The following is a 23,321-nucleotide window of genomic DNA, read 5'->3' on the forward strand; positions in this document are numbered from 1 at the left end:
GCCGAGTGGGACTACGTTTCCCAAGACACCCTGCTCCCGTGCTGCGCCGTGGCTGCGGTGCCCACCCGCCCTTCCAGCAACGCCGGCAGCTGGCTCGCTCCGGTCCCCCAGAGTGGAACCCTGCAGGCCCCGCACCTGGCGGTAAGGGCCCCCTTTAGAACGTACCACTGTGGCGGCGGGAGGGGGTGGGGCTGTACCATTCCCTGCTTTCCCCATGTGGTGCAAGGGAATGGGAAACGGGCCCTAGGGTTTCTGATCCCCAGGTTCGAGTCCGGCCTCGGACACCTGGGTTCCACCCCCGGTCCGGGGAGGGGGAGGAGTGGGGTTTAGTGGTCAGGGCGGGGCTGGGTGATCAGGACTCCTGGGTTCCATCCCCAGCTCTGAGAGGGGAGCAGGGTCTAGTGGTTAGAGGGGTGGTGGGGGCAGGGTTGGGACCTGGACGCCTGGGTTCCATCCCCAGAGCGGGGTCTGCAGGGGTGGAGCTGGGTGCCAGGGATGCTCCTGCAATGCTTTGATGCCGGTGACTTGGCCGTGGTGGGGCAGGCGCCGGTGCTGTACGTCCCCGTTGCCAGGGCTGGACTCCTGCTGTCCTGTCCCGGCTCCGCCACCCCCTGCTCTGCCTTCTGGAGTGCAAAGAGCCCGGGCTAGAGGGCGATGGACTGTCCTGGGGGCCTGGTACGTACCTGCCCCTGATACGGGCACCCTGGGGCAAGACCTGAAATGCACCACGCTGGACCACAGATAAATGTTTTTTACTCCCTCCCCTCCCAGAGCTGGGGAGAGAACCCAGGAGTCCTGGCTCCCAGCCTCCCTGCTCTAACCCACTAGCCCCCTACGGCCCTGCGATCTGGCTGGGTTGGAGCTTGGTGAACACAAGGGGGTAATTTAGATGCCAGTTGGGCCTTATACAGTATGCAGCATGGTACCTAGATGGACCGGGGCTTGTTGGCCCAGCGCCACATGCCTTGGACAGTCTGTCCAGGGCTGGTATCCCCTCCGAGCTCACCTGGGGCTTGGGGAAGCCTGTCTGGCCTCATAACAGCCTCGGAGCAGGCATTATACCCAGTATATGGCCCTGATCACTCTTCGCATATCGCCCCGTCCCAGTGCAGCAGGCTAAAGAGACCAACGTGGTCATCAACGGGGGACTGTATATTGGGGGCAGGCTGAAATCATTCTCCCTGAACAGGCTGCATTGTGGGAACACAGCCCCTCCCCTCCATGTCCTAGAGACCATCCCCATGGGTCATAGCTACTGGGGGTGAACTGAGGACAGGGCGGAGGGGAGGGGTAGGCAAGGCTGCTATGGACATTTGCAGAGCGCTCGCAATCCGACCGCGCCAGCCTGACAAACGGAGCCTTGTTCTGCTGTTAGTGTGATCGCTGCCTTCCCAGAGGGCCGCGGTAACAGCTGTTCCAACCCTAGGACAAGGTGGGTGGATAGCCTCAGGACCCAGGAGTCCTGGCTCCCAGCCCGCCCTGCTCTAACCCACTAGACCCCACTCCCCTCTCAGAGCCGGAGAGAGAACCCAGGAGTCCTGGCTCCCAGCCCCCCCCTGCTCTAACCCACTAGACCCCACTCCCCTCCCAAAGCTGGGGACAGAACCCAGGAGTCCTGGCTCCCAGCTCCCCCACTCTAACCCACTAGACCCCACTCCTCTCCCAGAGCTGGGGATAGAACCCAGGAGTCCTGACATTTTTGCTCTCCTCTTCGATGTCTGGTGGCAGATGGCTCTTCTGTGGGTGGCGAGGTGGCACAGAGCGATTGGGGTGGGGCCTGGTATGCATCCCTTCTGGATCCTCTCGTCTGTGCGTGGGTCACGCCAGGGCTAAATGCCAGTGGCCTGAGGCATTGACCACCCATGTCTGTTACAGAGGGCGGGGAGCCAGGACTCCTGCGTTCTCTCCCCAGCTCTGAGAGGGGAGTGGGGTCTAGGGGGGCTGAGAGCGAGGGCTCCTGGGTTCTCTCCCTGGCTCCGAGAGGGGAGTGGGGTCTAGTGGGGTTGGGGCTGAGAGGCAGGACTCCTGGCTTCTGTGCCCACGCCAGTAACCCCGTGTCCATGAGGCTCTCCTCACTTTGCTATGTGTGGGCTTTCCAGCCCTAGCCCTCTCTGCTGGCCTTCGGGTGACGCCCGGACCCACCAAATTCATCTTGCCAAACGTCCGCCTGGCAGGGGCCCCATCCTCTGGCCGCTCCTGGGATTTGAACCAGGGCCGCAGAAGGAAAGGTTCCCCCCATGACCTCCCCCACCCCGGCATGATCTGGGATTGACTGGGTAAGGGGACTGGATGTGCATCACAGCAGCAGCTTGAGTTGATCTAGAGTGTGGGGGAGGGGGTATCTCGGCTGGGGGTGATGTTGGGGGGCTGCTGGAGAGAGGGGGAACTGGGAACGAAGACCCTGCGCGGAGCATTGGGGGATCCTGGTTCTGTCCATGCGTCTGCCCATCCCTAGGTCCCTGGAATGTCAGTCTGTCTGTCATCCTTCCTTGGCATGTCCATCTTAATGTCTGTCTGTCCCTAGGTTGGCTGGCTGTCCGGCTGTCCATAGGGTGCCTGTCCATCTGTCTGTCCATAGGGTATCTGTCCGTCCATCTCCAGGATGTCTGGTCTTCTGTCTGCCTGTCTCTAAGATGTCTGTCTGCCTGCCCTTATGGTGTCTGTCCATGCCTAGGATGTCTGGCCATCCCTGGGTCCTTGGGTTGTCTGACTCATCCATCGGCTCTCTGACTCCCTCCACACCCCCTCATCCCCTCGGCAGCACGGTTCAGATGCTGGTGCACAAATCCACCCCCTGGATGGTCCCGTGGTCCCCTCTCTGGGCGGATAGGCAGGGTGCTCCTTGGTTGGCTGCGGCAGCCGGTGTCACGGGGGCGGGAGGTGTTGGCTAATGGGGGCGGGGATGGATGGGACCAATGGGCCATGCACCTGGTGGTGGCAGGGCGCGTGTAACCCCACGCTGGATGTTTGACTTGCCCAGTCAGCGGCTGGGCAGAGACGCCCGCTCCGTGGGCACTGGAGTCCAGGGGCTTCCTTCCACTCGGGCGCAGGTCGGTGCTTGGCCTTCTTCTTCTGTCCAGTCACTGATTCGCTCTTTCTCTCTATCTCTCTCTGCATTTCTGCCCCCCTCCTCCCCTTCCCACTCTGTCCACCTGGTCTCTTCCCTGTCAGCTCTTTGGCTGGCTGGGCTCCACAGGGAGCAGATCCGGCAAGCCAAGGACAAAACACGTCACCCGGGTTTCTCTTTAATCTGTTCTCTCTCTAGCCAGGCCCTCAGTGATCTGTTCAGGTTTCCCCGCCCCCAGCTTTTCAACAGGTGTCTCGGTCACTTTCTGATCTCTCTGTCAGTCTCTTTATTTATCTCCCTCTGCCTCCGTTCTCTCGTCTGTCTGTAGCTAGTCGTCCATCTCCAAACAGAGCGCGCTTTCTCTATCTATCTATCTATCTATCTATCTATCGATCTATCGATCTATCGATCGATCTATCTATCCACATCCACCCGTCTCATCTATCTGCCTATCCCGTAAACACCCTTCTGTCTGTCACTTACCCTGTTTAATCCACACATTCTCTTTTTCGGAATTTCTCAGTACACCCAGAGGTTATTACCCTGACCAAGTTCGGAGCCCCCATCATGCTGGGTGCTACCCAGAACCTCTTGCGCCCCTACGGAGATCAAGGTCCCCGTCACGTAGACCCTCCACCTGCCTGAGATCGGGGGCCCCATCATGCCTGGTGCGGCGCAGACCCCAGCGGGAGGCAGTCGCTGCCTCGAAGCGTTTGCCATTCAGACAGACAAAGGCAGGATCAATCTCCCAGTTGTGTCGATGGGGAAAGTGAGGCCCACACAGGTGCGGCAACTGTCCCAGGATGCCACCGGGAAGCTGGAGCAGAGCGGGGGAGTAGAACCCAGGAGTCCTGGGGGCGAATTATTATCTCTTCATGAGGATGTGAAATCCCCACTGTGTGTCTTTTTCTTTTAGATGGAAACGGCGCTCCCCGCTGTTGGCAAGGAAGGAAACCACCACAAAATAACCAAGTTCACCTGAGGTAAGTGACTTCTGGAGACCGTCTATTATGAGAGCAGCTGAGAGTTCCTAACCAAGATTGGGCCCACGTTTGCAGCCCAGACCGCCCCATTGAGTGCGGCCATTCCCTCCCAGATGCCTCACCTCAGAGGCGGTGCATCTCAGCGCCGGGCGAGCCATCTCCATGTGGTGTTATGTCTGGTTGTTCGCCCATTATCCCACCCCAGAGGCAGCCGCATCCCAGTGCCAGCTTTGTTCTGAGTGTTCCTGTCTCTCACCTCCAGGTGTCTGTGAAGGCAGGAAGATGCTGTGGAAAGCGCTGCTGAGGATGGAGCTGGGGGGGACGGGGAACCGGGCCCCCTCCATGCACTGGCTCCTGTCCCCCGCCCTCCGGTACCGGTCCACTTCTGTCATGGATAACCACCAAGTGGAGCTGGCCCGAGAGCGATCCAAGACAGTCACCTCCTTCTACAACCAATCAGCCATTGACGTCGCAGCGGAGAAGGTGAGGGGTGTTGGCTCAGTCAGCCTTTTCCCCTCCCAGAGGGGACGTTCAGTGCTTGGAGGGAAACTGAGGCAAACCCAGTGAGTGGCACTAGGGGGTGCTGTGCTGCAGGGAGTGTGGGAGAGGGCTTTCACAGCTGGCCTCAATGCCCCAGTGTGGTGCTAGGGGGCGCTGTGCTGCAGAGCGCCAGGTGGGGCTCAGTTATCCTCAGATCCTGCCCAAATTCCAGCTCCAGTGACTCCACTCTACCCTCCCAAACTCCCTTCTGCTCTTTCAGTTGGACACAGGATTCCTTTTCACTTCCTGTCCCAAAACCCTGCGCACCGCACGTGTTAGCCGGCTGCTGCGCCCTACCCAGAGTCAGCCGCATCTCAGCGCCAGCTGAGCCGACCCCCTATGGCCTCGCTGCGCGGCTGGTCCCCAACTGCCTCACCCCAGAGGTGGCTGCATCTCCGCGCTGGGCGACCCGTTTCTTGTATGTGAGTCATCTGTTCCTCTCTTGGCTCATATCCCCACGCTGAGACAGCAGTTACTCACCCAGATTCATTCCCTGCTACAGTGGCTGTGCAGCGGGGTAAGTCGGTTAAATAGGAAGGGGAAAGGGGGCGGGGAACAGCAGGTTGGCAGCATGAGCCACTGTTAAGCAGCCAAATATTTACTCAGAGAAACCAGGCGACTTGCTGAAGAATTACCGCCCGTCCCCTGTACTCGAGGGAAGTTAAATATTAATTTCGGCCGCTGGCAAATAAAACGTGCACACACGTGCCACAGAAGAAGGGATGCATTGCCAATCCAGGAGGGATTAATCTGGCATTAGTGAAATAGACTGGAGACAGAAGTTAAGGGGCCCTTTCTCCTCTAGGGGGCGCCAGCTCCAATCTGGCTCCAGGGCAGGGACTGGCTGACTCAGGGGTGTGGGGAACGGGGCACGGGGTCTCTAGGGGGCGCTGGCTTTGATCCGGCCTCGAAGATGCCGATCTGAAGCCCCCCACCCCCTGCATTGCATTCGCTACTTTTGATTTCCGGTTTGTTTTTTCCAATGAGTATCCTTTGAAAGCCCCTTCCCCGTTGCTGGGCAGGTAGCAGTATTGCCGCGGGAACCCTCTCGGTTGTCTAGGTATCCATGGCAACTCCTGTTCTTCCCCTCTAAAGAGCCCACACTTTAGCCAGGGGAGGCCCAAATCCTGGGCCCCAGCCCGTTAAAAGACGGGGCTGAATTGTGAGGCCCAGTTTCTGAGGAATGAGGATGGCTCGGCCGGTGCTGAGATGCAGCCACCTCTGGGGCGGGGCAGCTGGGGAACAGCCGCACAAGGGAACAGGCTGGGGGACGGGAGCCATTACCCCCACGGCCCTCCCAGGCCTTGCAGATTGAAGGCGTCAGGACGACTATAACTGCTCTGCATCCCAAGGCGGGTGCTGGCTCATCACCGGGGAATCTGGGACGTTAGTCCCAGCAGCAGGTCTGGGCTCCCATGTGCCTCCTGGCAGCGAAAGCCGCGGGGACTGCCAGCTCAGGTGTTTGGCACGACCAAGTCTGGGGTTCTCCCAAGGGCCCGTCTAGCCCAGTATCCTGCCCCTCCCCTGCCGCCTGGATCAGACCCACGGGCCCATCTAGCCTGGGATCCCCCAGTGTGTCAGACCCTGGTGGTGTTTGCTGCGTTGGGGTTTCCAATTCCTCCTCCCCGAACTGCCCCTTCCTGAATCCCGTGACATTTGGCTGTTCTGTGTGTGTGTGTGTGTGTGTGTGTAATGTGCTGGCTCGGGGGTGTCCAGCCCCGTGTGGGGGTCCCCAGAGGAATGGAATCAAGGTCCTTTCTCCACCTCCCCTGTTCTTTCTCCTCTAGTTCATTTCTCTCCCTCTGCGCTGCGTCTTTCACAATCTTCCCTCCTTTTTGTTTCTTCCTCATTCATTCTTCTCTCTCCATTTCTCTTTTTTCCTTCCTTCATTCACTCCTTTCTGCTTCCTGCCATTTCTTCCCCATTCAATCCCATTTCTCTCCTTTTTCTTCCGTCTCATTCATTCTTTCCCTCACTCCCGCTCCTTTTGTTTCTTCCTCATGCCTTCCTGTCTTTCTTTTCTTTCTCATTTGCTCTTTTCTCTCCCTCTTTCTCTTTCCTTTTTTCCTCATCCACTTTCCCTCTCATTGCTTTTTTTTGTTGCTTTCTTGTTCGTTCTCTCGGAGTTCCTGTCCCATTCTTTCCCCATCTGACACTCCCTCTCTCTCTTCTGTTCCCGTGGACACCCCACAGACCCACCCCCCATGTCCCATCTGGGAGCGACTATGCCCCACAGCTGTATTGCCACGATCCGCCTGTTGTTCCCTGCTCTGCCCTCAGACGGTGCTCTGGACCCTACATTAATCCGCCTCCTTTCCGTTCTCTTCCAGCCGTCCGTGAGATTGACGCCCACCACCATGCTGTATTCGGGACGGTCGCAGGATGGCAGCCACCTCCTGGTAAGTTGGGGACCGGCACAGCCCCCCAGCAGGCCCCCACCTGAGAGCTCAAACTGAACCCCACTGTACTGGATGGGAAAAGAGTGTTATACATGCAGGGGAAACTGAGGCACAGAGCGGGGGGTAGAACATAAGAATGCCCACACTGGGTCAGACCAAAGGTCCATCTAGCCCAGTATCCTGTCTACCGACAGTGGCCAATGCCAGGTGCCCCAGAGGGAGTGAACCTAACAGGCAATGATCAAGTGATCTCTCTCCTGCCATCCATCTCCATCCTCTGACAAACGGAGGCTAGGGACACCATTGCTTACCCGTCCTGGCTAATAGCCATTAATGGACTTAACCTCCATGAATTTATCCAGTTCTCTTTTAAACCCTGTTATAGTCCTAACCTTCACAACCTCCTCAGGCAAGGAGTTCCACAGGTTGACTGTGCGCTGTGTGAAGAAGAACTTCCTTTTATTTGTTTTAAACCTGCTGCCCATTAATTTCATTTGCTGGCCCCTAGTTCTTCTATTATGGGAACAAGTAAATAACTTTTCCTTATTCACTTTCTCCACATCACTCATGATTTTACATACCTCTATCGTATCCTCCTTTAGTCTCCTCTTTTCCAGTCTGAAAAGTCCTAGCCTCTTTAATCTTTAAAGGGATCACACAGTCATGCAGGGAATTAATAATAGAACCCAGGAGTCCTGGCTCCCAGCCCCCTACTCTAACCATTAGACCCCACTCCCCTCTCAGAGCCAGGGGTGGAACCCAGGAGTCCTGGCCACTCCGACTCTAGTTCTGCTGGAATTGGTGAGGAGGAGCTGCGGGCTGCAAGTTGGGTCCTGTGAGGGAGGGATGGAAGCAGCCCTAAAGATGCCAACAGATGGGTGCCAGCGTCTCCTTAGCAGGACAGATGCCAGGACACACCCAGCCAGTGCCTCGTTCAGCCTGTGGGCTGGGATCTCTTAGGACTCCTGGGTTCTATCCCCAGCTGTGGGGTCTAGTGGGTTAGAGCAGGGGGGGTGGGGAGCCAGGACTCCTGGGTTCTGTCCCACTGTGTGTGCAGCTGAAAACTGACACATCTGTTGCCTCGTTGCTTAGCGCCGTTCTCTGGTCTGCCCAGGCCTGAGGGTTCGCTGGCTGTTTCCAGGCAGATCGCCCGGCATGTTACGTCCTGCCTCGTTAAATGAACTGATGGGATTGTAGCAACCTTCATCCCAGTCTCTGCACAGGAATGGCTCACCCAGCGCTGAGATGCAGCCACCTCTGGGGTGGGGGCAGCTGTGGAACAGTCGTGCGGAACAGCTGTGCAGTTTTTCTTCAAAACAGTTTAAGACAGAAAGAGAAGGAGAATTCGGACTGGTTGATTACAGGGGTTGGGATTAAGGGAGGAAGAACAGAATTAGGCACAGACATAAGATCAGCACCTTACCTCTTTAGCTTGATTAAACCAGGAGTCCTGGCTCCCAGGCCCCCCTGCTCTAACCACTAGCCCCACTCCCCTCCCAGAGCTGGGGATAGAACCCAGGAGTCCTGGCTTCCAGCCCCCTTGCTCCCCTGATCCCGATCAATTACACTCTGAGTTCTTTCTCCTGTAGAAAAGTGCCCATTACCTTCACCGCGAGCTGCCCGTCCGCATCGCCCATCGCATCAAGGGCTTCCGCAGCCTCCCCTTCATCATCGGATGCAACCCCACCATCCTCCATGTGGTACGTACCTGAGCAGGGGCACAGCTGGGGGACACTGTGACGGGGAAGGGGACATGGGGGAGCTGGCGGTTGTAGTGTGAGTGGGGTTAGAACCCAAGAGACCTGGCTTCCGTCCCCCAGCTCTAACCCACTAGCCCCCACTCCCCTCCCAGAGCTGGGGATAGAATCCAGGAGTCCTGGCTCCCAGCCACCCTTGCTCTGACCCACCAGCCCCCACTCCTGCCCCAGAGCTGGGGACAGAACCCAGGAGTCCTGGCTCCCAGCCACCCCTGCTCTGACCCACCAGCCCCCACTCCTGTCCCAGAGCTGGGGAGAGAACCCAGGAGTCCTGGCTCCCAGCCACCCCTGCTCTGACCCACCAGCCCCCACTACCCTACCAGGGCTGGAGATAGAATCCAGGAGTCCTGGCTCCCAGCCCCCCCTGCTCTAACCCACTAGCCCCCACTCCCCTCCCAGAGCTGGGGAGAGAACCCAGGAGTCCTGGCTCCCAGCCCCCCCCTGCTCTAACCCACCAGCCCCCACTCCCCTCCCAGAGCTGGGGAGAGAACCCAGGAGTCCTGGCTCCCAGCCCCCCCCTGCTCTAACCCACCAGCCCCCACTCCCCTCCCAGAGCTAGGGAGAGAACCCAGGAGTCCTGGCTCCCAGCCCCCCCTGCTCTAACCCACTAGCCCCCACTCTCCTCCCAGAGCTGGGGAGAGAACCCAGGAGTCCTGGCTCCCAGCCCCCCCCGCTCTAACCCACCAGCCCCCACTCCTGTCCCAGAGCTGGGGAGAGAACCCAGGAGTCCTGTGCTCTATCAGGTGAACCCTGCTGCCAGTCAGTGTTTCCCTGCCTCGCTTTACGCTTATTCGTTTTTCCGTCCTTCAGCATGAGCTGTACATCCGAGCCTTCCAGATGCTGAGCGAATTCCCCCCGGTGAGTATTCGGTTACCTGCTGGCCCCCAGCACACAAAGCGCTAGCTAAACTACGGGAACAGGTTATACGTTTGCTTCCCCCATCACTGACTGATCCTGGGCCTGGACCAATTGAGCGAAGGGTAGAATGTCTGCAGGGAGGATCAGGATAACGTAGGTTATCACATCTCCATCCATCCAACCCCACACTACGCCATCCCTCCCTGTACACGCCATCCGGCTATCTCAACTGGATCCATCCATCTGTCCATCCATCTATCCATCCATGTACACGCCATCCATCCCTGTACACGCCATCTGGCTATCTCGATCCATCCATCTGTCCATCCATCTATCCATCCATGTATACACCATCCATCCCTGTACACGCCATCTGGCTATCTCAACTGGATCCATCCATCTGTCCATCCATCCATCCATGTACACACCAGCCATCTATCTCGACTGGATCCATCCCTTCATCCATCTCTGTATGCACCATCCAGTTATCTCAACTGAATTGATTCCTCCATCCATCCTTTTCTTTCTCTTTCTCTCTCTCTCTCTCGGGATCTCTGCTGTTCTGGATTTGGGTCTATGTGGTTAAGGTGTCACAATACATTTACCATAGGCTGGTTGTTTGGTGGAATTGGGGCATGGCCCATTCCCCTCTCTGGGGCGTCGGCTCCGATCTGGCCCCAGGGCGGAGGACTGGCTGGCTCAGGGGTGGGGAAATGGATATGGGGCCTTTCCCCTCCAGGGGGGCGCTGACTTCCACACCGGTTCATGTCCCTTCCGTTCTGCCCCCCTCCCAGATCAAGGACCAAGAGGCAGAATCCCAGTACTGCAAGCTGGTCCGGCAGCTGCTGGATGACCACAAGGACGTGGTGACGCTGCTGGCTGAGGGGCTGCGGGAGTGTCGCAAACACATCCAGGTACCGGGGGGCTGGGATTGTGAGAAGGGTTAGAGCAGGGGGGCTGGGAGCCAGGACACCTGGGTTCTATCCCCAGCTCTGGGAAGGGAGTGGGGTCTAGTGGGTTAGAGCAGAGGGGGCTGGGAGCCAGGACACCTGGGTTGTATCCCCAGCTCTGGGAAGGGAGTGGGGTCTAGTGGGTTAGAGCAGGGGGGGCTGGGAGCCAGGACTCCTGGGTTCCATTCCCAGCTCTGCTACGTGCTCTATGGGTGAGCTTGGTTAAGTCACGTCCCCTATTCGTGTGTCGTTTTCCCCATCCATAAATGAGACTGATCCCATCCTTTGTAAAGTGAGATTTGCTGATGAAAAGCACTACATGGACACTTGGAAAGATTATAACACGCACTGTCACTGCTTAGTTACTGCTTATTCAGTATTATTTAGAAGGATCATTTTTGCTAGTACCTTTTACGTCTATTATTATTGATGACTAATCATCATTTAGTATTTTTGTCAATATTCCACCTACTTAGGTCTAAATGATCATGTTCTGTGTTTGTAATTTAATTTACTTACTGGCAAATGCATATTTTATTACCAATTATTAATTCCCCTTATGCTTGTATTATTATTTTGGATTAATAATAATTATTTCTGTATTTTCCCCACTATGATGCTAATTTCTCATCACCAGTATTCATCTTTTACTAATCTTTTATTGATTCTTGTTGATTTTCTCTTGAATTGTATTCGCTCATTAAATCCCATTATACTGATTGCGTTTAGGATTCTTTTTCAATTGTCATTCAATATTTGAAGCCACTTGTCTATGTCTAGGCGTGGTGGAATTCCATTTTTATTTGTTTGCGGTTTCCATGGAGAATATCAATGTTTTATTTTTAAGCTTTTTAAAATTTGTATCCATTTATTGTCTCTGGTTCCTGGTTCTTGCTCATAAGTAACCCTTTCCGTCCAAGCCATACGGACGTACTTGGCTTTGGTTCTGTGTGTCGCTTCGGTGTCAGTACAGTACCGATTCCTTGTAGTAGCGTTCTCCATCCGTAGATCTCAAAGCGCTTTACAAAGGAGGCTGGGATCTTTATCCCCATTTTATAGATGGGCACACTGTGGCTCGAAGCGGGGACGTGACTTACCCAACATCACCCAGCAGGCCAGGTCCCCTGAGTGCTCTCCCGACTGGGCCTCACTGCCTCTTTGTTAAGCTGTTGTCTTGTTAACCCCTTCGCTGCCGTTCTCCTCCCGTGTCAGGACGAGAAGGTCATCCGCTATTTCCTAGACAAGACGCTCACCTCCCGGCTGGGGATCCGGATGCTGGCGATCCATCACCTGGCGCTGCACGAGGAAAAGGTACGGCCTGGCCTCTGCTCTCCCATTCCCCTCGGCTCCTTGCCGCCCGAGAACGGGCAACACACGTGACGCAGCTGGCTGGCCCCAACGGATTAGAGTCGGTCCCCTGGAAATTCATAATATATTATGGAACCGCCCCGCTTGGGTCTGGAGCCCTCCCTCTAGGGGGCGCTGGCTCCTCTCCGGTCCCAGGGCGTGGGACTGGCTGGCTCAGGGGGGCAGGGCATGAGACACATGTTAAAGCCCTGCTTGATTGGTGCTCTCTCTCTGATTGGCAGACGGACTTCGTGGGAATCATCTGCACCCGTCTCTCCCCAAAGAAAATCATTGAGAAATGGGTGGATTTTGCTAGGTAAGGAATCATGGTGCTCTGTGGTGCCACCTGGTGGACACAGCCGGGAGTTACACCCTTTAAATTTCGTCCTGCTCTAATTTAAGTGTAGCGTGGAGGGAGGGGGAGGAAATTTCTTCTTCCTCAAAGTATCGCTTCGCTGGATCTGCAGGGGGATTCATACGGGGTAGTTCCCCTCTCCGGTTCAGTTGGTGGCTTGCAGAGCTCCTGCTGTTCTTGGTTAACCACTAACCGGCTGAGATGTGTTTGGTGCTCGACAAGGAAAAATCATCCTGGATTTATGAATGGATTTTTTAAGGGTAGATGATTGGCTGCTGCGTGTATCTAGGGAACTCCCTGAGATATGGCTGGTGAGCTGGGGATGTAATGGAAGGGGAAATCTGTCCGTATAAACAAGAGTGGGGTCCAGTGGTTAGAGCAGTGGGGACTGGGAGCCAGGATTCCTGGGTTCTATCCCCAGCTCTGGGAGGGGAGTGGGGGCTAGTGGGTTAGATCGGGGGAGTTGGAATCAGGATTGATCCAGTGCGGTGGGGAGGTTGAGTGACTGACCCAGTCTGGCTAATGCTCTGTTCCTCCCCCCTTCCCCGGGTGCAGGCGTCTGTGTGAGCACAAGTACGGGAATGCCCCACGGGTGCGGATCAATGGGCACGTGGCTGCTCGCTTCCCCTTCATCCCTATGCCCCTCGACTACATCCTGCCGGAGCTGCTCAAGAACGCCATGAGGTGAGCTCCCCCGTCCACCTAGTGCATGGCAATGGGGCTGGCTCAGGGGGGCGGGGAATGGACATGGGGCCTTTCCCCTCTAGGGGGCGCTGGCTCTGATCCAGCCCCAGGGCATGGGACTGGCTGGCTCAGGGGGGCGGGGAATGGACATGGGGCCTCTCCCCTCTAGGGAGCACTGGGCGGATAGGCGGGGCCTGATTTTAGGCTAAATTTTTTACTCTCCCCCTTCCCCAGAGCCACCATGGAATCTCACCTGGACACTCCGTACAACGTGCCCGACATTGTCATCACCATCGCCAACAACGACATCGACCTGATCATCAGGTACTGTGTGCCGGCCGTGAGAACAGCCGGCTTAGGCTGGAATCCCGCCCCCGGTGACGTCAGCGGGGGTCCCTCCGGGGTCGCTGAGGGAGGGGATGAAATTAAGCAAGGGGAAATGTTGGCCGGGGATCGGATTGGGCGTCTCTGGGGGGGAATAGGTGATCCTGCCCCGGGTGGGGACCAGCTAGATGGGTGGAAGTGGGGTGAGCTGTGGTTTGTTGGCTGCACGGTACTGAGTGGACCCTGTTCCCCCCGATAGGATTTCGGACCGGGGTGGCGGGATCCCCCACGAGCACCTAGAGAAGGTGACGGATTATCACTTCACCACGGCGGAGTCCAGCGCCCAAGACCCCCGCATGAACACCCTCTTCGGGAACATGGTGGATATGGTCAACAGCGGCCAGTCGGGCCCGATGCATGGGTGAGTCTGGCGCTTTGAGCTGCAGCCAGGCCAGCTGCGCGGTAACATTCTCGGCATCCTCTGCCGACGGGGCATCCTGGACGGGTCCTCCGACGGGATCCGCCCGGCTGGGCAGGAAGAGGTTTTCCCCATCCTGCCGATATTGCCGAGAGTGTGAGGAGATTCACTGTCCGCGAATCAAAATCTTGACAACATCCGCGTATTGAAAAGCCGCTTCCCCCCACCCCCGATTTGGGTCCATTGAAACGTTTCGTTTAGATCTTAGGAAAAACTTTCTAACGCTGAGGTTCGTTCAGACCCGGAACGGCTTTCCTAGGGAGGTTGTGGAATCTGCAATGTCCGAGGTTTTTAAGAGCAGGTTGGACAAACACCTGTCAGGGCTGGTCGAGGTTTACTTGGTCCTGCCTCAGCGCAGGGGCTGGACTTGATGACCTCTCGAGGTCCTTTCCTGCCCGACCCTTCTGTGATTTCAACCCGTTTTCACCAGCTGATCAGTCTAATTAGCTCAAAGGTCGAAGGGATTTCAAACTGGAAAATTTTTGTCGTTTTGAAAATGTCGAAACGTTTTTGTCAGTTTCCAGTTTGTTCATCCCGTGTGTTTTGACGAAAAGACGAGTCGTCAAACGGTTCCCCGGCGGCGCTGCCCCGCCGCCGTTTGTTCCTCAAACAGGAGTCTCTGCTCCCAGAAATGGTTAAACAGGATGGAGATTTGAGCGGATGGAGAGAACCCAGGAGTCCTGATATCCAGCCCCCCTGCTTTAACTCACTAGACCCCACTCCCCTTCTACACAGCCCAGTTGTCCTGCTTCCCAGGCCAGGACCACCACAGCATCTCCGTGTTGGCCATTTACAGTACGTTGCGTGCATAGGCACTGACTTTTATTTTTCCCAATGGGTGCTCCGCCTCTTCCCGCGCTCGCTCTGCCTCTTCCCGCCCTTGCTCCGGCTCTTTCTGCCCCCAGGCTCCACCTCCTTCCCCAAGGTTCCCTGACTGCTCACTGCTCTCTGCCCTCCCGCAAAACAGCTGCAGCTGGTGGGTGTTGAGCACCCCCTATTTTTTCCCCGTGGGATCTTGAGCCCCGGAGCACACACAGAGTCGGCACCTATGGTTGTGTGTAATATTATTTGTTAGCTGTGATTATGGTCGCGCCTAGGAGCTAAGTCATCGCCTAGAACCCCATTGTGCTAGGCGCTGTACGTTATTCGGTGTATTATGGTAGCACCTAGGAGCCCAGTCATGGCCCAGAACCCCATTGTGCTAGGTGCTGTACGTTATTCAGTGTATTATGGTAGCGCCTAGGAGCTCAGTCATGGCCCAGAACCCCGTTGTGCTAAGCGCTGTACGTTATTAGGTGTATTACGGTAGCACTTAGGTGCTTCAGTCACGGCTCAGGACCCCGTTGTCCTGGGTGATGTACGTTATTTATTAGGTGTATTACGGTAGCCCAAAGAGCTGACAGTCTCAGTCTAGAACTCCCATGTGATTACCCCCCGTTCTGTCTGTCTCTGCCGCAGGTTCGGCTTCGGGCTGCCGACCTCCCGGGCCTACGCCGAGTACCTGGGGGGCTCGCTGCACATCCAGTCCCTGCAGGGCATCGGCACCGACGTGTATCTCCGTCTGAAGCACATTGACGGCAAGGAGGAGAGTTTCCGCATCTAGAGACTTCCCCCCTCTCGCTGGCCCGCGGCCCCCTCCGGCTCCGCATGGACATCGGCTTTGCTTCCCATGACTCTGTGCTTGGATATCTACGGACCCGATCCCAAGGCCCCGGACTCCTGGGTTCCCAGTGTCTCCGCAAGGAGGCAGGACTTGGTGCATACGGACAGGACGTCGCCTCCTGCTGGTTATTCCAGTCCCACCCCTGGGAGCACCCTAATGGATTCTTTATTCCAGGGGAGCGGGGCATGGGTCGGCCCCAATCCCAAACAGGTTTTGAAGGCAACGGACGCTTCCCGGCGCACGTACCTCCATTGGTAGCTCCACACTGCCAGCACCTTGCACACTCGTTTTCTCACCCTTGTTTCATTCCCTTCTTCTGAAGAAACAGAGTTCAATCCTTGAGGGGGTCATTTAGGGATCTGGGGCAAAAATCTGTCTGGGGATTAGTCCTGCTTTGAGCAGGGGGTTGGACTAGATGACCTCCTGAGGTCCCTTCCAACCCTGATATTTTATGATTCTAAACCAAATCAAAGGATGGCATTGGAGTGGGGGGGAAGACTTTTATTGCTGTGCATGGCTCCAGACTTGCTCCCCCACCTGTCTCTCCAGCCCCACCCCTTCACACTTTGGACGGGGGAAGATTTTTATAGTTGCGCCTGGACGCTGGATTCCCCTCCCACCCACTGCACATGGCTGATGCCAATTCGAGCCCTGTTTTTTGTTTTCCTGCTTTCTCGTTTATTTCGGGGGTGGGGGTGGGGCAGGATGTGGATTTGACTCCCCTCCTCGGGGGTGGCCGGGGGAACCAGACCCGTGACGTGTATCTCGCTGTGATTCCGATTAAAAGTGCCGATTCTGAAAGGCGGCGCGGCCGTGTGACTCTGTGCCAGAGGGAGCAAGGCAGAGCTGTGGTTCCTAGCATCGTTGTGATCATCTAGTCAGACACAAGCCATCCAAGCTTCCGCGAATTAACTCCGGTTTGAAGTAGAGCAGATCTTTTAGGAAAACATCCCATCTTGATTTTAAAATTGCCAGTAATGGAGAATCCACCACGACCCTTGGAAAGTCATTCCAGTGGTTAATTCCTCTCAATGTTAAACATTTGCCCCGGGTTTCCAGTCTGAATTTGTCTAGGTTCAATCTTCAGCCATTGGACCTTGTTAGATTTGTCTGATAGCTTGAAGTGCCCATGATCAAATATTTGTTCCCCATGTAGGTACTTATAGACTGGAATCAAGTCACCCCCCCTTTGCCCTTCTCTTTCTTAAGCTAAATAAATGGAGCTTCTTGCGTCTGTCACTCATATTAGGTTCCAGGAAGTGGGCGGGCGCAAGGTTGGATGTTTTGCTAAAAGCTCTGCTCTAGGAATTATTTGGGGCAGTTTTCTGGGGGTCAGACGAGATGATCCCAATGATCCCTTCTGGCCTTGGAATCCATGGCCTGCGAAAAGCCTGAGGACACGGGTACAGGGCGTTGTGAGAATGGCAGTGGAGTTCAACGTGTGAGAGTGGATGATGATGGGGGGGATGGGGAAAAATGTGCGGGATGACACACAGTGACCCTGCCGTGTAGCTCTGCTCTCAGCCTCTCCTTGAGAAGGAGCTCTTCTGGTTGCTTGAGGGTGTAGCGAAGAGGGTGTAGCGGAAAGGAAATGATCAGGTGAGAAATTTGACCTTTCTCTACCACCAGTGAGGGCAAGAAGCGTCCTCATTTAAACAAGAAACGAAAGTCGAGATTCTCCTCTGTTCACATGACATCTTTTGGGGCTGGGGCCCATTCTCTCCTGCTGGAATATCCCAACAGCTGGGGGGGATGGCTATTCCTATCCCCCCATCAGATATTATATCAGGGGAGGATCCCTGGAGTGGTTTTTCTGTCTCCCTCCCACTCTTTACCTTGTAGCAGTTGGAAGTGTCCGTCCATCCCAGTTATGTGCTTATACCTCCGTCCGCTTTCTACTGTCTCTGATTTCAGAGTAGCAGCCGTGTTAGTCTGTAGCCGCAAAAAGAACAGGAGTACTTGTGGCACCTTAGAGACTAACACATTTATTAGAGCATAAGCTTTCATCCGAAGAAGTGGGCTGTAGCCCACGAAAGCTTATGCTCTAATAAATGTGTTAGTCTCTAAGGTGCCACAAGTCCTCCTGTTCTTTTTACTCTCTCTGAGTTCACACCGTCACGGGTCAGGTCTCATCCCCCCACCCATCTCTGGGTGTAATTTTGCAATTCCCCCTCTCTTACATCGATGATCTGGGAACAACATCCCACCTATGCAAGCTGACGATTACTGTGCTGAGCCACCTGGACCCTGCATCTCTTCCCTTCGGGAGCCTGTGATCAATGCTATCCAGGGACCAAACAGCCTTCTGGAAACAAACAGGTTGATTAGCCAATGGAACAAAACATTTGAGGAAAAAATGGTTTCAAAATAACCAACCAACCAACAGGTGTGTCTGGCTTCATCCAGTCTTATGATGAGACTTGGATGATTTTTTTTATAATTTCAACGGACAATCCCGATTGTTTATTTTTAAGCATTTTTAAAAATTGGAATCAATGAACATGTTCACAGTTGTGCAAAATGATGGGTGGGCAGGCAATAATTTAATCACAGTAGAAGTTGAGATTCAAAACGTTCAAGCTTTACAACCGTTCAAGCACAAATTGCCAACATCCCAAGTCCAAGCACGTTAGCGAGACAAGGCGGATGAGGTAATATTTATTTTATTGGACCAATTTCTGTTGGTGAGGGAGCCAAGCTGTGGGGCTACACAGAGCTCTTCTTCAGGTCTGGGAAAGGTACTCAGAGTCACCGCTAAATAGACGATCAAACAGATAGTACAGTGTAAACACCTCAGGGACCGTTCAAGGTGGAACAGCTCCTTAACAAGCCTTTAGTCCAGGGGTAGGCAACCTATGGCACAGGTGCTGAAGGCAGCACGCGAGCTGATTTTCAGTGGCACTCGCACTGCCCGGGTCCCGGCCACCGGTCCGGGGGGCTCTGCATTTTAATTTAATTTTAAATGAAGCTTCTTAAACATTTTAAAAACCTTATTTACTTTACATACAACAATAGTTTAGGTCTATATTATAGACTTCTAGAAAGAGACCTTCTAAAAACGTTAAAATGTATGACTGGCACACGAAACCTTAAATTAGAGTGAATAAATGAAGACTCAGCACCCCACTTCTGAAAGGTTGCCGACCCCTGCTTTAGTCAATGGACAGAAAAACAGGGTGAGCGAGTTACAGATTGTTGTAATAAGCCATAAATCCAGTGTCTCGGTTCAGTCCATGATTTTGTGCCTAGCAAAATTATAAATTTAAGCTCCCAGGCTCATCTTTTCAAAGTGTTGTGCAGGTTTCCTTTGAGGATGGGGACTGATAGGTCAGATAGAGAGTGATTGCTTTGTGAAAAGTGTTTACCCAGAGGTGACAGGGTGTTTTTGTGTTTTATCGTTTTCCCGTGTGAGTTCATCTGAGAGTGTAGTGATGGTCTGGTTTCACCCAACTAGTTGCTATTGAGGTATTTAGTGCATTGGATGAGGTACCCCACATGTTGTGATAGGCATGTGTAGGACCCCTGGATCTTGAAAGGTGCCTTGTGGAGGGTGTTGATCATTGTAGCAGTGGAGAGATGTCTGCAGGTTTTGCATCTCTTGTTCTGGCAGGGTCTGGCGCCGCTTTGAGTTGGTGTGTCCTCGTCTGCGCGGAGCTTGCTTCTGATGATGAGCTTGGAGAGGTGATTTGAGGGCCAGAAGAGGGGGTTCAGGAAAGATTTCTTTCAGGATGGGGTCCCCATTGAGAATGGGTTGTAGTTGTTTGATAATACCCTGAGAGAACCTGCTTCAATACAGAAATAAAACCCTCTCCAACCGCACGCCTCTAGTTGTCACCTACCACCCACGCTGGAACCCATATAGGGTATTTGGGTGACCCCGTTCCATGATGCAATATACTTCTTCGGCAGAGTGTCCTTGTTTGGTGAAGGCAGTTTTGAGTGTGTTAAGATGTATATATCGGACTTTCTCCTCAGAGCAACTGAGTGCCTGGCTATAGATAACAGATGTCTTGGTGCGTTTGGGGTGGTTACTAGATCTATGAAGGCAGGTGTGGTGATCCGTGAGTTTCTTATGTATGGTTGTCCGTTGGGTTCCATTGTTGAAGTGATTGTGGCATCCAGGAAGTTGAAAGTTTAATGGACGGGTGGTGGTGGTTGAAATTGTGGTGGAAATCTGTGAGGGAGTTGAAGTTGTCTGTTCAGAAGATGAAAATATCATTGATGTATCTCAGGTTTATCATTGGGTATTAACGGGCCACTTCACCTGGAATGGCCCCTTGGAATATGTGCTAACTGGTTATGCTAAATTATCTGTTCCATCTTATATTTAGCTGTGACACTCTGAATACCTTGCCCAGACCTGAAGAAGAACTCTGTGTAGCTCAAAAGCTTCTTTCCCTCTCCCAACGGAAGTTGGTCCAATAAAAGCTATTACCGCACCCACCTTGTCTCTCTAATATCCTGGGACCCATATGGCTACAACACCACTGCATGAGTCAAAGTGCACACAATTAATAGCCTTAAATCAAAGGCTAATACATTCTCAGGCAGCATTGTTCTTAGTTTGGCTATCTGTACATTTCGATGATTATTGATGGAAATATTTTTGCATTGGTTTGTGTGTGTACGGTGAAATCAACGTTTATTGACATTTACCAATAAAAATTGGCTCCTGGCAAACCACCTTCTGCTTCACTACAAGCTAAGTTAGGTACGCTTCACTTTTCATTACAGGAGCAGACCCATTTACATGGTTTTAGCAAGCCCAGAAGCCTACTCCCAGTTAACTCCAGATAAGGAAAGCATCTCAGTGCTTGTCTATATGGGAACATTAACCGCAATAGCTATTCCTCAGTCGCTCCCTATGTGGATTTACGGCTTGTCTACACATGGAGTTATTCCGGATTAACTATTCCGGATTCACTCCAGGTGGGAGTACGCTTATTCTGGAACAAGGGTACCTTATTCCAGAATAAGTGTGTCCACACATGGAGTTAATAAGGAATAGCTATTCTGCTTTTAAATTCACACCCTACCTGAGTCTGAATTATTTTCCCCATGTACACAAGCCCTAAGATAATGCCCCTCTAATGGCTGTGCCATTGTTTCACAGTTAGATTCATTCAGCCTTTTTGGCTTTCCACCCCAGCTCTTTTCTCAATGGAGAAATGTGTTGAAATTGTCTTCTCCAACATACTGCCCTGGAAACCCCATACTTGGGGGGGTTAAACACCAGGGAGGGAGAAGAGCTACTGAAGCTAAAAGACAATGTCAGCCCAAGAACAAATGAGGATAAACTGGCCAGGAATAAACTGAGGCAGGAGATCAGAAGACGGTTTGCACCCATCAGAGGAGGGAGGTTACATAAGAAACATAAGAGCTGTCTTAGTGGGTCAGACCAAAGGTCCGTCTAGCCCAGTATCCTGTCTCTGATGGTGGCCAGTAACAGAGCTTTGTGGAGAGAACAGAACAAGGCAACTATGGAGTGATCCACCTCTGTCTTCCACTCCGGGCTTCTTGCAGTCACAAGTTTAAGGTGGCTCCAAGCATGGGACTGTGTCCCTGCCCAACTTGGCTAATAGCCATTGATGGACCTGTCCTCCATGAACTTATCCAGTTGTTTTTTTAAATTAACTCAAGTTACATTTTTGGCCATCACAACATCCTGTCACAATGAGTTCCACAGGTTAATTGTGTGTTGCATGGGAAAAGTACTTGCTCTTGTTTGTATTAAACCTGCTACCTGTTAATTTCCTTGGGTGACCCCTGGTTCTTGTGTTGTGGGAAAGGGTAAATAACACTTCTCTGTTCCCTTTTCTAACACCATTCCTTATTTTATAGACCTCCATCATAGCCCCCTTTAGTCATCTGTTTTGTAAGCTGAACAGCTGTAATCTGTTTAGTCTCTCCTCATATGGAACTTGTCCTTGTCCTCCTTCATAGGAGCAGTGAGTGCAAATAATCTAACTGGTGGGAGTTATTCACTATATTTATTACAGGCTGAGAATAATGGGGTGAAGCGGGAGATAGGGAAATTGGCCAGATGGGGCTAATAAAATGAATATTTGGGCCATTGGCATCCAGTGAAGAAAGTGCAAGGGGGGCTGCATCTAGGGAATGATGGTAAAATATAAGAAAGCAGCAAGAAGAAGAGATAAGAACGAGGCCCTGGAGAGGAAAGATTCACCACCGTTGGACAAGCGAGGGAACCACTGCAGAATGCATCTGAGCTTCCCAGCTCTGGGTGAGAAGGGACCTAGGCAGAGGGTGGACATGACAGCAGATATCACAGGGAGAGAAGCAGCTATTAATAGGTAGGTCTTACGCCACCTGGCAGTTTAACAAAGATCTTGAAGTCAATCTGGGAGCCAATTGGCAGCCATTATGGGTCACAGGTTTGGCTTGTGAAATGACACCCTGCTGAGCTGCCGAATTCTCCGCCAGCTGCTGAGACCGACCCTAACAGCGAAGTGACGAAGCCTTGGATGCCAGTTGCAAGAGCCACAGCTAGAGAAACGGTTGTGGCCTCCTGCCGGCGCCCTGACCATTTGTGCTGGATGGGATCGTTCACACGGGTGCATTGGAATTCTCCCTCCCAGCAGGGAAATACCAGGAACTCTCGACCAGCCCATCTGCGGTTTCCTGAGGGACGTTCCCAGACTCCATGTCCCGATGGATGAAGAAATCGCGGTGCTGCGATGATCATGCACAGCGCTACACAGGGATCTCCCTTCTAGTTCACAACGCAGTCCTGGCAACAGCGAGGGAATTGCTTTTCTCCATCGGTGGCCTCTTGGAGCGAATTAATGGTTTTAAGCGGTTGAAACTCTAAGGGCAGCCCATGGCAGTCATAAGTGGACTCTATGGATATAGAACGAATCACCTATGAGGACGTACCTTTTGAGAGAGTTTTTTTTTTTTCCCCACCAGGGTCTAGGTCTCGCTGAGTATCCGATTCCTGCTCTGAATTTGAACCTTCTGGCTCAGGGTCTGGTTCTGTCTCTAATTCTTGCTCTGGATGTGAGCCACCTTCCTCCTCGGGCTCTTGGTCGGGTTCTGGATGTGAACCATCTTCCTCCTCGGGTTCTTGATCTCGCCGAGTCTCTGATTCCTGCTCCAAATCTGAACCACCCATCTCCGGGTCTGGCTCAATGTCTGATTCCTTCTCTGGATTTGAACCGTCGTCCTCCTCCAGCTGTGGATCGGGCTCTGGATTGAAACCATCTTTCTCCTCTGGCTCTGGGTCTCGCTGAGTCTCCGATTCCTGCTCTGGATTGAAACCATCTTCTTCCTTCAGCTCTGTATGGTGCTCTGGGTTGAAAAAATCTCTCTCCCTTGATTCTGGGTCTCGCACAGCGCGTGAATCTCGCTCCGGATTGAAAAAATCTACCAAGAAAACCAGAGGAGGAATAGGTGAATGGTATTCAATTGCTTATTGTTTTCGTTTGCTTCATTTATATCCATACACTCATGTAATAACCTACTTACTGAATGGTGCAGCACACAGCTCTAGGAAATTCCCAGACAAAAGCTACGTGAAGTTTGAGAGTATTTACGTAGACGTGATTCTAAAAGCCCCATTATGCCAACTGGAGAAGGGTGCGTCCCACCCAATATTGTCAAGATATTTAGCCAAACAGTGTCTTGTAAAGCATCATATAAAAACTGGTGACACCCTGGTGAGAGTCAGGATGTACGGGTTGTATATAGAGATGTATGTATAATTTTAATATACGTTGAGAAGGCCAGAGGTGGATTATGGTTTCATTGGGCCCTGGACCAGAGCAAGTGGGGGGCCTCTCCCACCCTTTCCGCCTGTGGCCGCGCCCACAGCCCCACTCCATTCTGCCCCTTCCCCCCCCCCCCCCATGACCATGCCCCTGTTCCACCCATGGTCTCGCCCATTTCCATCCCCC

General features: G+C 53.4%; 2 protein-coding genes across 4 annotated transcripts in view; one reads left to right on the forward strand and one right to left on the reverse strand.

Annotated features, from left to right (window-relative positions):
• On the forward strand, nt 1-20,085 carry BCKDK (branched chain keto acid dehydrogenase kinase). 2 transcript variants are annotated; one of them, XM_008176195.4, is made up of 13 exons: nt 1-141; nt 3,984-4,050; nt 4,313-4,533; nt 6,921-6,989; nt 8,579-8,689; nt 9,557-9,604; nt 10,399-10,518; nt 11,767-11,865; nt 12,144-12,217; nt 12,812-12,940; nt 13,175-13,264; nt 13,524-13,685; nt 15,201-20,085. In XM_008176195.4, the coding sequence occupies exons 3-13, from the start codon at nt 4,333-4,335 to the stop codon at nt 15,343-15,345; spliced, it is 1,248 nt and encodes a 415-aa protein (XP_008174417.1). In that variant the 5' UTR covers nt 1-141; nt 3,984-4,050; nt 4,313-4,332; the 3' UTR covers nt 15,346-20,085. The 2 variants fall into 2 exon arrangements, with proteins under 2 accessions (XP_008174417.1, XP_065447288.1); XM_065591216.1 differs by lacking the exon at nt 1-141 and adding an exon at nt 2,918-3,050 and having other exon boundaries at nt 15,201-16,206.
• The window catches only part of LOC101952170 (nucleolar protein 3-like), a 14,414-nt gene continuing 8,886 nt past the window's right edge, over nt 17,794-23,321 (reverse strand). For both annotated transcript variants that reach the window (XM_005279370.5, XM_005279369.5), the window contains one exon: nt 17,794-22,791. In XM_005279370.5, the coding sequence (XP_005279427.2) occupies nt 22,289-22,791 (503 nt within the window). In that variant the 3' untranslated portion in view covers nt 17,794-22,288. The remainder of the gene's footprint in view (nt 22,792-23,321) is intronic.

Source organism: Chrysemys picta, chromosome 4, assembly GCF_011386835.1.
Source record: "Chrysemys picta bellii isolate R12L10 chromosome 4, ASM1138683v2, whole genome shotgun sequence".
Lineage (NCBI taxonomy): Eukaryota > Metazoa > Chordata > Testudines > Emydidae > Chrysemys > Chrysemys picta.

What these genes read in the sequence shown, in the direction of transcription:
- BCKDK (XM_008176195.4), top strand. Translation starts at nt 4,333, where the DNA reads ATGCTGTGGAAAGCGCTGCTGAGGATGGAGCTGGGGGGGACGGGGAAC. An exon ending in AGGATGGCAGCCACCTCCTG is followed by an intron (nt 6,990 to 8,578) that starts GTAAGTTGGGGA and finishes TTTCTCCTGTAG; the next exon opens with AAAAGTGCCCATTACCTTCA. An exon ending in GACATCGACCTGATCATCAG is followed by an intron (nt 13,265 to 13,523) that starts GTACTGTGTGCC and finishes TCCCCCCGATAG; the next exon opens with GATTTCGGACCGGGGTGGCG.